General features: G+C 41.3%; 1 protein-coding gene across 1 annotated transcript in view; it reads right to left on the reverse strand.

Moving 5' to 3' along the window:
* reck (reversion-inducing-cysteine-rich protein with kazal motifs) overlaps positions 1-14,816 on the reverse strand; it is a 102,028-nt gene that overhangs the window by 13,636 nt on the left and 73,576 nt on the right. Inside the window, exons 15-18 of the mRNA XM_038723327.1 lie at positions 9,879-10,001; positions 5,717-5,888; positions 3,457-3,646; positions 24-234 (exon numbers count right to left, since the gene is read on the reverse strand). Coding sequence (XP_038579255.1) covers positions 24-234; positions 3,457-3,646; positions 5,717-5,888; positions 9,879-10,001 — 696 coding nt within the window. The remainder of the gene's footprint in view (positions 1-23; positions 235-3,456; positions 3,647-5,716; positions 5,889-9,878; positions 10,002-14,816) is intronic.

Consider the following 14,816-nt stretch of genomic DNA (forward strand, 5'->3'; position numbering starts at 1 on the left):
GGTTGTCTGATTGTGTGACTCACCAGGTGGGGTGACAGGCAGGCAGCCTGGAGTGGACAGAGGGGGGCAGGGAATCACACTGCACGCAGAGTCTGGGGCCAAGTCAGACATGGCCCCCACAGCATGGCAGGGGCCCTCATAGTCCACAGCTACGCGGTCCGAGAAGGCATCACATACTGTATTGTAGGTCTCACCATTATGGCCACAAACTTGCTGAGGCTTCCTACAGGCATCCTGAACAGAACACACCAAACAAATATATTTCTTGAGTTTTCACCTCATGGTGGCTGGAAGGTTTACACCATTCGCTGATGAAAACCACGAGATGCTACTAAAAGCCTTGTGGCATATTAGATTAATAACTAATATGACAATGGTGAAACAAAGTAAAATTTGATTTAGTACCCTTCATACATCCAGGTTACATGTAAGCCTACAGATTTGCTTGCTCTGTAATTTAGTTGAGAAAATGAAAGTTATCAATGTGTATTTCAGCTGTTGCGAACGTTTTATTTATCCTACTATATTCTGCTTTTGCATTGAAGTGGTCTTGTTGTTAGCTAGCTTTCTGCTGTGTTATCATGATGAAATCATTTGATCAGTGACAGAATGTTGCAAATAAAATGTATTTTGAGACACGACAATTTCAGTTCTACCAAGGCTCGAGCAGACTACATGACTTTCAGTGTCGGCTAATGGCCATGCTGTTCACACTACACAACTTGCCGTCTTGTGACGGGAGTCTTGAAGTCGTTGTGGCGTGTGATCGGTGACAGGGGGTCACACACTACGAGAGCTGACAGCGACTCTGTCACCAGACGCTTGTCCCCAAACCACATTTTGTCAAGAAAACACACGTGAAATGTGAAACGGGAAATGACGCGAACCTAAACGAAATCGTGTAGTGTGAACTAGGCTTAAGTTTTAGGCTGGACACTGACTAACCACCATAACTGATTTTACCATATGATTCCTTTCTTTTCTCTTTTAACTACCCTTTTAACTGGCTAACCTAATTCTACCAAGACACTACTGAGTTGCATTATGGGAAATGTAGGGCCCAGTGTTTTTGGAACATGACCCATACTATGGACTGCAAGTCACAATATCTCAGCCTCTGCTGCTTCAAATTAATTTTTTATTTGTCTATAACGAGTCCCCCAACTTAATGAAGTGTAACATTAAGATTCCTAGATTACTATTTTAATCATGGCAATATGGTTGTAGTCAAGATGAGACAGGCAGTTGTGTGCACATGTCATCCTTCATGGGTGCAGGACAACAGATTCAATGACAACAATACAGGAAGAAAGTACAGCGTCCTCAGACTGGGCACACTGGACAACCTCTTTGACTGAAAATAGCAATTTTTCGACCCTACCCGCTCTTCACCAGGCAAATGGCCTACAAAACAAGGAGCAACGCTTAATGCCATTAAGTGTACAGTTAGAGATAGGTCCAATACATCATCAAGAAATATTCAAATAAGGTGAAAAACGAGGGCGCTATCCTGAAGTTGTCAAGATACCTTGTTCTGGGCCAAACAGACTGTTACACACTCCCCCTGCTGGTTATGATGTGCATTTAATTGTGACTCAAGGGGCCTTTCTCATTTTCTAAATTTGTGCCTTCACTCCTCAATCCTCAAGCCTGTGACCCTGAAATCAATCTCAGGGTGCCATCTTGAAGGACATCTCAATTCCTAAAATCCACCTCGAAAATCAAGGAGGCTTGTTGGTGGAGTTATAAGCGAGGATACACCATTGTATCTTTTGCGGAAGTCTTTTCAGCCGGTGTGATGTTTAAAAGAGGCGTGACTCTACAGGGTTCCTGTTGTATTCATAAGTGGTGCTCTGTCTGTTCTGTCAAGCTTATCTGACAGAAATCACAGCTCAAATAATGGACAGATGATGCAGCTGAGAAACATGCCATATTTAAATGACATTGCTTTAAAATGATGGATTTGAGACTAGGACATCTCATTTCGTTAAATGCCTGTTTCCTCAACTTTCCAGGCGTCTCCTCCTCAACTCCTCCAGCTCTCATCTCGGGTGGGAGGGACTAAGAAGCAATGCGAGGAGTTCAGGATTGAGGAGGCACAAATTTGGGAAATGAGAAAGACCCATGATGTCTTCTGTTCTTCCCTTGTATAGTGTATCAAGTCTGGACTGATTGAGGGAAAATACTATACATTGTACAAATTACTATACATGTCTTGCTCAGGGACACAGTGGTGAATGTGTCACAGTGGGGGATTAAACCCGGGTCTCTCACACCAAAGGCACGTGTCTTATCCACTGAGCCATCACTTCTCTCCCCCTTCTGGCCTTGGCAGCAGCAGTTTGACTGTGACCTGTGTTTTCTGTTTTATTTGTGTTCTGATGGGTCTGGTAGTCACTGGCGACCTGTCCAGGGTGTACCCGCCTTGCGCCCGATGTCAGCTGGGATTGGCTCCAGCCCCCCCTGCGAGCGGTTGACAATGGATGGATGGATGGATGGGTCTGGTAGTCTTGTTTCCATGGCTTTATGAAGGTTGGTTTATGGTAGAGGGAAGACTCCAGATCCTACTGTCCTTTGTGGGCTGGTCTGGATGGCTTGCCTTTCTTTTGTTAATTTTGGCCAGCTAATTTTTATAGTTCTGGGTTGTTATTTGTTGTTTAAGGTGTTTTGTCACTTTTCATTGTTAATTGTTAGGCTACTTCTGTTTATACTACTTTCTGGAGTCAGCTTGGCAGACGCCTTCCACACATGCGCAGTAGATCTGTTGGTGCCCTGGTAGCATTTGTGGGTCACAAAAATTGGAAGGCACGTGGATCTCCACACAGAGCTTACGTGTAAACCCTTTTGAAGTTTTTTATGTCACACGGACCCTAGCAGCCGCTCGCGGAACACTTGCTATAGACCTCTTTTATAATGAATCTTTCTGGGGGGTCGTTACATACAAATGGCTCTTCTGACAAAATTACCATCATTCCTCTGCACTTTTGCAAAACAAGAATAAACCTACTGATTTGATTTACAGCTTTCCTTTTAGTGGCACTAACAGGTTAATACTTTTGCTGTTCGTCTGTGACTGCTCTGTCCTCTACCTCATATCGTGTAGTACTGAAGGCATCAGCTAACTGAGAGGCAGAGATGCTCAAAAGTCTTTGCAGCCAGCTATAATAATTAACCTGGTGGCAGCCAGCAGGACATAATGATTATGACTACCACAAGTTTGGCAAGTAAACAAACGCTCATTTTCCATCTCAGATGAGAGGATTATTAAACTGTGATGGAGATCTGCACTTTGAGTGCTGAAAGCTGGACATGGTTTTGCTCCCAGGTCAGTACTGCATAGATTTTATCAAAAAAAATGACAGTAAGGTCTGCACTATGTACAGCAGTTAGTGTTTTTTCTAGATGAAGACAGCGGCCCCTGAACCCTGCTTCCTCCAGCTCTCCTGTGCAACTCACCTGGCAGTGGCCCATATAAGCCAGGGTTTTCCCAGCCTGCTGCAGATGGCAAAGGCTGGGGTGGACCAGGCCGTCAGTATCGCAGGCCAGGTCCACACTGTTCTTATCACAGGCTGCAGGCCGGCCAACACACTCATACTGCAGGCAGTCTGACGAGTCACTCAAACACACACGATACTTTGGGATGCACCTGGAAACACACACAATATGACTTTATATATTCATCCATACTACTCTTCTTTCCTGCCTTGCCTTATGTGAGGAGACCAGGTGAGAAGCTTCAGGCTACTAATAGTTTGTACAGATTACCCTACACTACATAGTATGCATTAGGTTCATATACACACCACCCACAATGTGTAAATCAAAAATAAATAAATGACTCAGTAAATAATGAATAATATAAAAATAAATGTGACATAAATTGAATACATTATATGTATGTATTATTTTCCCAACTTAATTATTTGCCGAGACTTTTTTCTGTTTACTTTTTACATTTCTTTATGAATTTCTGTTTCATTATGCAAATGAGGGGGCTGTCATTCAGGGTGTGTCATGGAGTCTACTTTTCTGCCTATTGGCTGATCAACATCAGAGTGCATGGATCAACTTTAAATGCCTTGCTTCCCACTGGACAGTGGTCTCTGATCATATTTTATGGAGAAAATATTAAGTTAATTTATATAGCACATTTCAACAACAAGGCAGTTCAAAGTACTTTACATAAAACATATAAGGAAGATAGGGATATAAAAAAAACACATATAAATAAAATTTTTAAAAAGCGGTAAATAGAAATAAAAACCTAATTTAACCGGTTTTGTAGAATGTTCATATTTTTTTGTGCATAATTTCTATAATGGCTGACAAATAATCAGGCTTTTCACCTTCCCTTGTTTTGTTTTTTGTAATTTTCCATCTGTCACATCCAGCAAACAATATTAATTTCCTCTTATTGTCACTGTAAATTCAGAATGTTTGCGCCACAATCTTAGTAAGAAGTAAAAATGTCCTTAGAATTCTTCTCTGCCCTCCTCAGACCTCAAATCAGTTTCAAGCTGATCACTGATATTTTAATCGTTCTTTCTTGGCTCCACAACAACAATTAGCGCTAACGCTACTGTCCACCGAAGGTTGAGGCAGAGCGGTTGGCAGTTGACATCAGAGGGACATCCATTAATGGCATATTAATTTAGAGTAATTGATTTATTTTTTGCATTTTTGATCCTCCATACCACAACACACATTCGCACAATGAAGGAGGTAAACAGCACCTATGAGTATATTTTGGCAAAAAGCTGCAATAAAAGATCATAGCAACAGGAGAAATCCTTTTCATACAAAGAAACCCTGCTCTGTCACCATAGCAACCACCAAGTCTCCACACATACCTCCACTCATTAGTGTGTGTGTGTTCAGTCTTTGAACAGAGAGCCAGGAAAAAGGTAATGAAAGTTTATGCTGTTGGATAACAGACGTCATCATAGGGTGTGGGTGAAGGTGGTAAATCTGCTTGTGTCTGCTCGCGTGTGTGTCAGATAAATGTCTTCCAGACTACATCACTTAGTGGAAAAATGAATCAGCACCACAGGGTAATCTCATGCTGCTGCTTTCACGTTGTCTTTTTAACTTGTAATTCTATTTTCATTCTTTAAATTATTCCAATTAAAAAAACACGGCAATACGCCAACAAAGGTGAGGGAGAATGTAAGCTAGCACACATGAATGCAAACAATGCATGTTTCAAATTATTTAAAACGTGTGCTTTGCAAATGTTACAAGGAAAGGAATGCATTAACCATGTATGTAAAGGATACAAAATACAAGAATACTCACGGTACACAGGGTACTCTTACTAGACCACCATACCCTTGAGGTGCTGGAAAGCTTTTAATGTGAAACATAAATGACAGGATGTTTTCATTCATCATTCCTTTATAACAATAAGTAATGATTAAGTTCCCTCAGACAAACATTCCAATCAGGGTGGAAAAGCCACTGAAACAGTATTTAGACCATGGGTGAGGGGTCAAAGCTTATGGGAGGAGTACAGGGAATGATGATTATTCTCGTGGCCTGTTAACCCCTCTTATCACAACCATAGCCACATGAAACAACAACTTGGCTGTCAGTCAGAAGGAGGGAGAAAGAGTAAATAAGAAAGGGAGGGAAAATGTTGTAATGAGTTTTTCCTTGCTCTTAATGAGTTGGTGCTCGTTGTTACCAGCAGCTACACTGACTTTACAGCTGAACTTACCTCTGGTTTCTCTGGCAGGGTTTGTTGGTGCAGGGGTTACTGAGGCGGCACAGGCCGAAGACAAACTGATGGTCCTTGAATCCCATACAGCGAGCCACACAGGCACTGGGATAGGTCCGCCCATTAGAGGCACACACTGGGACGAAGCGGTCCGGACAGCTACAGGGAAGACCTGGAGACGAACAGGGGGAGATGACAACTAGTATGAGGGAGGAAAGTATTCATGGTATCAGCTGTGATGGAATGAATTCTGGCCATTGATCCTATTGGTTACAACAGAGTCTTCACCAAAAAATCTTATCATAACTGAACAAATGACTAGAGCTATGAGCAAACTTTTTTTGCAGTGTCTTATTCAACAACCTGCATGTATCTGCCTCCCAAAATATATCTTGTTCGAAAGTTGATTCAGCTGCTTGATCTGTTGCACTGCTGTTAATGAGAAGCATTCTGCATTCTGAAACGTTCTGTCTGTCAGTAATGTTGTCTGATGTTACTGGTTCTCGAAAGACACAGATTTATGGACTAAGTTTATCTACAATCCACTTAAAATTATAATTAGACCAGAAGCAGCAACTAAACAGCTGAGACAAATTAGGATAACATGCAGGCAGCACACTGGCATTTTGGTTAGCTAACTTAACAGTGCTATGGATGTGGATGCTATCTTTAGTGTTGCTATCTCTCTAATAAAGACGGAAATCTGTGTGTGTGTGTGTTTGTATTTCAATTATGTCCATTCATCCAATCGACGTCAAACATGGTGGGTGTGTTGCTGCGGACCCAAGGGATTGCAGTGTTGTGTTTAGTGCAATTTAATCACGCAACACGTTCAGAATTAATAAATGCAGTAGAGCAGAGCACCAGCCGCTATCAAAGTATTATTAGTCTATTTATCTACTTGGCCAGTGTACTGCCTCTTGCTGACCACTGCTGTAGGTGAAACCAAAGTGAGCCACACATTTTGAACAAAAAGTGCATGAAGGTGTCACATCGGCCCCTGTGAACGGGCACTGCACTAGTCAGATGGAACAACATTTTTTAAAATTTATTTCATATTGGAAAACGAGGGGGGAGCGGGTCTGCACTGGGAGATTTCCTGGCGGCCTGAGGGCTGTTTTGGCCAGGCATTAATTGTCAACTTGACCAGCGGCAGCAATAATATAGCAAGGTTTTTTTTTAATATAGCAAGCAGGAGAATCCACCGTGTTCGCATCTCTCTCTCTCTCTCTCTTTTTCTGCCAAATATATTAGTGACTGTTAATCAGTAATAAATCGGTATTAAAAGCTTCCATGCAGCTGGCCACATTTTGTAGCGTTTGTGTGTGTCTCAAGGCCTCTGCAGACGGGTAACCATGACAATGGCTTCTGTGTGCTGCAGAATCTCTCCCGGCACAAATATAGTTTCTTTATAGACTAGAAAAACATTCAAATATCATAAAGCAAACCTACACAAAAATATACACATTCAGTTGAGTGTGTTTATTTTTGTGTTGTTTGCTAGATATATATTATATCTAGCTAGGTAGACTTATTTTGTCACAATATAACTCCCTTCTGCTACATAGCAGACACTATACATTTATGTAGAAGCAATTATGAAAAACAGAAATAAACTATAATCACTGGAGCAGTGCTGAGGATGAATTTGAGCTTAAAAGTCTTAGCTTGGGGGAAAAAGCTGCTCTGCAGTCTGGTGGGGTGGCAGCTGAAACTTATATATCTCTTCCCAGAAGGCAGCAGGGTGAACAGGCTGTGGCTGGGTCGGCACTGTCCTTTATTATCCTCTAGTAGAAATTATTAAAAGATGGATGTGTTTATTTTTGTGTTGTTTGCTTTATGGACACCAGCGAGTGAGCAATGTAATCAATAATTTGTTTGTAGGCTATATGTGCTTTTTGGACTTTTTCATTATAGGACTAATGTTACTTAGCCTGCTCTCATTGTTTTAGCTTATGTTCAAGTTCAGTGAAGGTGTGTGTGTGATGTTTTTTGATACTTTTCATATGATTGATGCTTGAATATGAAGATAATGATTTGAACATTTAAGCAAAGTCTTCTATATCTCATTATCTATGTGTAGGCTAATTATTTTAGTGTCTAGCCATGTACGTATGTGCTGTGATTGGTTTAGGCTATTTCTCAGGAATTTGCGGAGGGTGCACCCATAGCCACCCTGAAAACTCTCTTTATATAGGCTGCATTAATTGTCAGTCCTAAATGTTTGTATTTTGTAATGTAGATACCTTTTTTCCCAGTTGAACATAGTGGCCAAATCTATACCTAGTGTGGTATAAATCACCAAATAGGGTTAGTTTACAACATTAGCAGTCTGGTGGTTTCCATGAACAGGTTAGCCTGGGATGGAGTTAAATTCCTGGCCTGAATTATTGTGCCAGTCAGCCCTTGGCTGAGGGAGTTTACATGGAATAGATTTAGCAAAAACACCAACACCATGAGCTGCATCTGCTGCATTAGATTGTGGTCCACAACATGTGGGGAAACCGTGTTTGCTGAGGCAACTGGCACTGTGGAGATTAAACACGACACCTTAATGAAGCACAACAGCATCTTAAAACAAAAAATATAAAGAGACAGATACGCAAATGAAATTGCTACTTCCAGTATTTACATTTGTTTAAAGGTTAAGTACGATTTAGTGGCATCTAGCGGTGAGGTTGTAAATTGCAACCAACTGTCTAGTCTATAACCCCCCCCACCTTCAAAGAGGGTAAGATAGCTACTCAGAGAGTAGCCAGTCAAGAAATTAGGTTTCTTGAGGTATTCAGTTATTCAGTAAAACTAACATAGCATGGAAAATGTAAGAGTGTGTAATGTCTCTGTTTGTGCACCACATTCCATTATGAACCACATAATAGAAAAAGTTTATACAAACACTGACAAGGGAATCATATTCATTCTCTCTATGATTATGGACCCTCGCCAAAACTGCCCGCCGGCAATAATATCTGGCCCGCAGCCAGATTATGGTGCTTTGACAGCTGCTAATAATTTAAACTGATAAATACTTTGATAGTGCTGAAATAGGTCATGGCAGCAACAGTTACTCACATAATCACTTTAGTGATTTTGACTGCAAATTAAAAGCATGAGAACGATTCATGCAGCAATGCTTTATTTCCAGTTTAATTGAGAGCTTTTACTTTTAAAAATAGTCTGTAGTCTGCTTGACACACCTCTGAAAGAGCTGTCAGAAAACGTGATTCCCTCTGCCGGGAGATACTGGGGAAATGAAATTGGATAGTGGTTACAAATAATGATGCCCATGCAACGCTTTGTATGGCGTGCAGGCCGACAGCCTACGTCAGCTGGTTAATTTGCCTAATTTTCACAGGTCTTTAGACCATGATGGAAACGCACACAACAGTGTGCTGAAGGAACATTTTAGTTCCTTGAAAAGAGATCCAGGGACTTAAAGGTTTGATCGAAACGTGGCTATAATCAATTTGTTGAAGAGGGGAAAAAAAATTTCACCTGACGTGGGATCGAACACATAACCTTCGAGATGAGAGTCCTGCACTTTACCAACTAAACTAACAGAACACTGTAACATAAAGCTTAAAAGTTATATCTTATATTCTCATCCACCATCTAAGGCAAGGATTATACTTTCCGCATCCGCGAGGGACCGCACGATGAAAAAATCGTCATCAGAGCATAGGGTTCGACTAGGCACGAATAGCACTACCAGGGCAACAACCGATCTACTGCGCATGTGTGGAACGTGTCCGCCAAGCTGACAGCAGAAGGTAGTATAAAAAGAAGTAGTCCACGGGGTCCGCAGCTGTCCGCGTCCGCACCAGAGTATATTCGGGGCTTAATGGTTGAAAAAAATGCTCTGATGCAAAACTTATTTGCGGACCCCTGCTGTTTTTAGTACTTCTTCATTCAACATAGTGACGAGTGTCTACACTACCAGAATTCTACAAGAAGAAGACGAAGAAGAACGCACTGACGAACCGCACTCTGTAGCGCTGTTTCTCCATTTGGGCTCTTGTTCAGGGACAAAGCAACCCTCCATTTCCTAGACCCTTTAAGTGGTTAACCAACCTTATCTGAAATGGAAAAACCTGTTCAAACCATTACAGTGTTAAAAGACAGATGCAGATATGGCATGTAACAAACAAACACACAGACGGACCGGTAAAGTGTCGGCGGTCCTCATCGGAGCTGTCGAAGCCGAGACATTGTCTTGTGGAGCAAACGGTGTCACCAGCGAAGCAGGAACAAGTGTGGCAGTCAACCCTGAAAGATGTCCCATGGCCTGGTGGTAACACACAACAACACACAGCAAGACAGGAAAAGAACACGTGAACAACATGTTACTGTATGATTAGGATATAATGATTTACATTCCAAAATAACAACTGAAACAAGAGCAGGTTGGAAGGCATTTATGGTAATAACATATACAGCTAATTAACTAGTGAAACTACAGAAGAATGTTCAAGAAAACAATGTCTGATGACTTGGCTGCTGTTGGATGCATGACAGAGAAGAGGGTGAACACTGGCATTTTGTCGGTCAAATCACTGCACTTTTTTAGCTGTATCATTGTACACCAGGTTCCAGTTTGGGTTCCGGAGGCAGACACCGTCTCCACATTTAAGAATAGGCTTAAGACTTTCCTCTTTGATTTGATTTGATTTGATTTATAAGGATCCCCATTAGCTGATGCAAAGAAATGCATCCGCTACTTTTCTTGGGGTCCACACAAAACACATAACAAGAATAAATACACACTACACAATCAATACACAGATTAAGAAATTACAAGAAAAACATAACCAGTAGACAGAACAAATATCCAACATAATAAAACAACAAAAACAGCAAATTTTCAAGGAATACAAAGATAAAAGAATGTATGAGAGGCTCTATTTACTAATATAAGCAGACATGAAATATTCCTTTACTTGTTTTTTAAAACCAATATTATTTTGAGTTTTAACAAGATGACCTGGAAGAGAGTTCCATTCAACCAAAGCTCTATACAGCACTGTGCTTTGTTTTGAGTTTGTTTTGGATTTTGGAATAATATATCTACCAATTATGGCATGATTTCTAATATATGTACATTAGAACTCAGAGTAAGTTGCCTATACAGACAGTCAGGAGTTTTCCATACATTAATTTTGTTTATAAAGCCAATAAGTGATACTTTTAACCTCTCATCAATCTTTAACCAGAAGAGTTTACAGTGCATTTTGTTAACATTAGCCCTTATTGGACAACCAAGGGCTAAACGAGCAGCTCTATTCTGAACCCTTTGTGGATTCCCTAAGTTCATCTTTGTAGTTCCTGACCAAACCACAGAGCAATAATCTGTGATAAAACTAGGGTCTGCAAAACATGTTTAGTTAGATATGGGGTTAAAAACGAAGAACACCTTTTAACTACAGATATATTTCTCCCCATCTTTTTCACCACTTCATCTATATGTCTTGACCACGACAAATTATAGTCTAAGGTTACCCCAAAAAGCTTTGTTTCCTGTACCTGCTCAACAGCAACATTGTTTAGTACTAAATCCAACATGGACCTTATTTTTAATGAATGTTCAGTTCCAAATGGTCTTGGCTATATTCAGGACAAGTTTATTATCAGTAATCCAGTTAAATACCATCTGCAAATCGTTGTTGAGAGTTGCAGTGATTTTTTTCTAAAGCTGGTGCAGGCATATAAATATTATTCGCATACATAGACACAGATGCTCTTTTACAGACCAGTGGGAGATCATTCGTAAAGATAGAGAAAAGCAATGGTCCTAGTGATGACCCTTGTGGGATCCCACATGCTATAAGCTATAAGCTTTAATAAAGCTTAGAGCTTAGAGCTCTGGCTCTGGAGTCTAGATCTGTGGTTGTGGGTCACCTGCTGCCCCCATGTTCCTGCTCGACACCCTCTGCTAAAATTATTGTTACTAGTCCTATTGTTATTATAATTAACATTACGATTATTATCATAAACATTACTATAAATCTGCACCATTATTCATTCAGTGTGTACCAACATTACCTTCACTGTCTGTATTTCTGTGTGGATATTGGGTTGGCCGCTTCCCCTAACCCCCTGTTGGGCCTTGCAGTCTGGTAGAACACAGAATGGGCCTTGTGACATCCTACAGGCCTGACCCTGGCCTGTTGAATTCCACAAAGCCTGAATTGGAGTTATTTCAAACAAAGGACTGTAAAACAGGCGCCAAAGCCCGTTTCACACCTAGGTGCGAAATAGTGACTCAGACTTAGAAGCTTAGCCACTATTGGCTGCGCTTGTAATCTTGCAGGTCCCCCCGGTAACGCAGCCGGTGCGCCCCCCTCAGGTATAAGTAGACCTGAGCACAGACAGCACATTGTCTTTTCCACAACTGCGCGAGCGGTGATAGGAGACACAACTTTCTCAGCGCTGAACTTTCTTTGTTCCTGAATACAGACTTTACTCACTGGACGAGGTACTCTGTTTTCTTCTTTTTTCTACCTCTATTATTTTTTTGTTTGCGTTACCAACACAATTTTGGATCACTAAGGAAACTGTTATACACAAGATAACATTTCATGCCTGCAGAAGAAGACGGATAAACTCTTAACTGAGAGAAGATGACCTCTGTGTTCTACCTTCTCAACCAACGTCGACTTCACTGATTCCTGTTGCTGCTGCCGAAGAATCAGCAGTGCCGTTGAAACTACTGGCATTGTCAGAACCGAGCCGAGAGTCTTTTCAAGAAATCCAGCTGAGTTTTTCTGACGCATCTACTAGCTACCAAAGCGACACATAAGAGGCTTTAGTATGTCTGGGCAGCAGATAGTTCTCAACTTTGTTACTGTAACTTACTTGTAGAAGCTTCATGTGGTGAACTTCTGTTAAGAAACTCCAAGGGATATTTAAAGACCGCCGTGTCTTGTTTTATTGCTGTGTGTTTTCCGTGCTACGCACATTGTTTGTGTCCGGCACCACCCGCTAGGCCTGACTGTTTTGTTCCTATTACTGTGTGGAAACGTATCAGTATTTTTATCAAGCCAAGCCAACACAGTTGCTGAATGCAAGTTCACTACCGTCCCCTCTCATTGATAAAGTTGTAGCTGAGTCTTTACAACAGTAATTAGGATTCTTGGTGTTTGTTTCTGTTGTTGTTGTCTAATCCAAAGTCAGCAACTGCTGCTGAATGAATCATTCACTGCTGGTGGCTGCAGGATAGACTGTGGTATATTGTATATACAGGTACTGGTCATATAATTAGAATATCATCAAAAAGTTGATTTATTTCATTAATTCCATTCAAACAGTGAAACTTGGATGTTATATTCATTTATTACACACAGACTAATATATTTCAAATGTTTATTTCATTTAATTGTGATTAAAACTGACAACTAATGAAAATCCCAAAATCAGTATCTCTGAAAATTGTAAAATTACTGAAGACCAATACAAAAAAGGGATTTTTAGAAATGTTGGCCAACTGAAAAGTATGAGCACTCAATACTTAGTTGGGGCCCCTTTTGCCTGAATTACTGCAGCAATGCGGCGTGGCATGGAGTCGATCAGTCTGTGGCACTGCTCAGGTGTTATGAAAGCCCAGGTTGCTCTGATAGTGGCCTTCAGCTCTTCTGCATTGTTGGGTCTGGCGTATCGCATCTTCCTCTTCACAATACCCCATAGATTTTCTATAGGGTTAAGGTCAGGCAAATTTGCTGGCCAATTAAGAACAGGGATACCATGGTCCTTAAACCAGGTACTGGTAGCTTTGGCACTGTGTGCAGGTGCCAAGTCCTGTTGGAAAATGAAATCTGCATCTCCATAAAGTTGGTCAGCAGCAGCAAGCATGAAGTGCTCTAAAACTTCCTGGTAGATGGCTGCGTTGGCCTTGGACCTCAGAAAACACAGTGGACCAACACCAGCAGATGACATGGCACCCCAAACCATCACTGACTGTGGAAACTTTACACTGGACTTCAAGCAACGTGGATTCTGTGCCTCTCCTCTCTTTCTCCAGACTCTGGAACCTTGATTTCCAAAGGAAATGCAAAATTTACTTTCATCAGAGAACATAACTTTGGACCACTCAGCAGCAGTCCAGTCCTTTTTGTCTTTAGCCCAGGCGAGATGCTTCTGACGTTGTGTCTTGTTCAAGAGTGGCTTGACACAAGGAATGCGACAGCTGAAACCCACGTATTGCTGTGGCCGTCTGTGCGTGGTGGTTCTTGAAGCACTGACTCCAGCTGCAGTCCAATCTTTGTGAATCTCCCCCACATTTTTGAATGGGTTTTGTTTCACAATCCTCTCCAGGGTGCGGTTATCCCTATTGCTTGTACACTTTTTTCTACCACATCTTTTCCTTCCCTTCGCCTCTCTATTAATGTGCTTGGACACAGAGCTCTGTGAACAGCCAGCCTCTTTAGCAATGACCTTTTGTGTCTTGCCCTCCTTGTGCAAGGTGTCAATGGTCGTCTTTTGGACAGCTGTCAAGTCAGCAGTCTTCCCCATGATTGTGTAGCCTACAGAACTGGACTGAGAGACCATTTAAAGGCCTTTGCAGGTGTTTTGAGTTAATTAGCTGATTAGTGTGTGGCACCAGGTGTCTTCAATATTGAACCTTTTCACAATATTCTAATTTTCTGAGATACTGATTTTGGGGTTTTCATTAGTTGTCAGTTATAATCATCAAAATTAAAAGGAATGAACACTTGAAATATATCAGTCTGTGTGGAATGAATGTATAAATTATACAAGTTTCACTTTTTGAATGGAATTACTGAAATAAATCAACTTTTTGATGATATTCTAATTATATGACCAGCACCTGTATATAGCTTTTCCCTGTGCCTTTCTCTCCTCCTTCTGCTTACTAACCCTACATACACACACCACGTGATCTCTGAAGCTAACCAGACCTGTGACCCACAGCAGGCTAGCATCAGAGTGTGTCTCCAATTTTTGTAGTTCAGGGGAGAGATTTTCCGCCACCTTGATCCTGAAATCACATGGTTTGAACTGCCATCTTGATTCCAAAATCAGCTGGCCTCAAGCCCATTTTGAACCGGATCTGCGACCACCCACATGGTCGGATCCACCCCTCTCT

The sequence above is a fragment of the Micropterus salmoides genome, unplaced genomic scaffold (genome assembly GCF_014851395.1).
Source record: "Micropterus salmoides isolate LMB-PRFRI ecotype aquatic unplaced genomic scaffold, ASM1485139v1 Ms_hic_scaffold_1, whole genome shotgun sequence".
Classification (NCBI taxonomy): domain Eukaryota; kingdom Metazoa; phylum Chordata; class Actinopteri; order Centrarchiformes; family Centrarchidae; genus Micropterus; species Micropterus salmoides.